Source organism: Oryx dammah, unplaced genomic scaffold (genome assembly GCF_014754425.2).
Source record: "Oryx dammah isolate SB20612 unplaced genomic scaffold, SCBI_Odam_1.1 HiC_scaffold_28, whole genome shotgun sequence".
NCBI classification, from domain to species: domain Eukaryota; kingdom Metazoa; phylum Chordata; class Mammalia; order Artiodactyla; family Bovidae; genus Oryx; species Oryx dammah.
This window is the reverse complement of record NW_024070212.1, coordinates 104,207,724-104,208,232: the sequence shown is the minus strand read 5'-3', so window position 1 is coordinate 104,208,232 and position 509 is coordinate 104,207,724. Positions and strand designations below refer to the sequence as shown.

Here is a 509-nt window from a genome sequence, read left to right as displayed (position 1 = left end):
TGTGTGTGTGTGTGTGTGTGTGTGTGTGTGTGTGTGTGTGTGTGTGTTGGGGACCAGAGCAGTTGTTGCTTTGGGGTTAAGGAGGCTTCTTTGCCTCCTTCCCTGGGACCTGTGGGGCCAGGACTGGAGTGGGGGTCCCCTGGCCAGGGGCGGGACCCCCATAAGCTGCCGCCTATGGTGGAATCCGGGGTCAGGGAGATGAATCCGAGGGAGCAGGAGACGAGGGAATGGAAAGTGGAGGGGGAGGGGATACGTGCGTCCACCCGGCCCTTCCCGCGTTACCTGAGGCCGCTCGCCGGGTCGCTGGATGACTCTGAGCCTCCGCGGGTCGCGGGGACCGAGACAGGCTCCCGGGCCGACCTCCAGGTTCTCCAAGGTCCGCGCCGAAGCCGCCTCCCAGCTCTTGGATCACTCTGTCTCTCGGAGGCGACACGATTTGCATAAGCCCCGCCTCACTCCGGGCATGTTGGGCGTTGATTGGGTCGGCTGAGGCGGAGTGGCAGGCGGGG

At 64.8% G+C, this 509-nt stretch overlaps 1 protein-coding gene across 1 annotated transcript in view; it reads right to left on the bottom strand.

Moving 5' to 3' along the window:
* The window catches only part of HPCAL4 (hippocalcin like 4), a 12,140-nt gene extending 11,631 nt beyond the window's left edge, over positions 1 to 509 (bottom strand). The window contains exon 1 of the mRNA XM_040231587.1: positions 283 to 509. Coding sequence (XP_040087521.1) covers positions 283 to 442 — 160 coding nt within the window. The 5' untranslated portion in view covers positions 443 to 509. The remainder of the gene's footprint in view (positions 1 to 282) is intronic.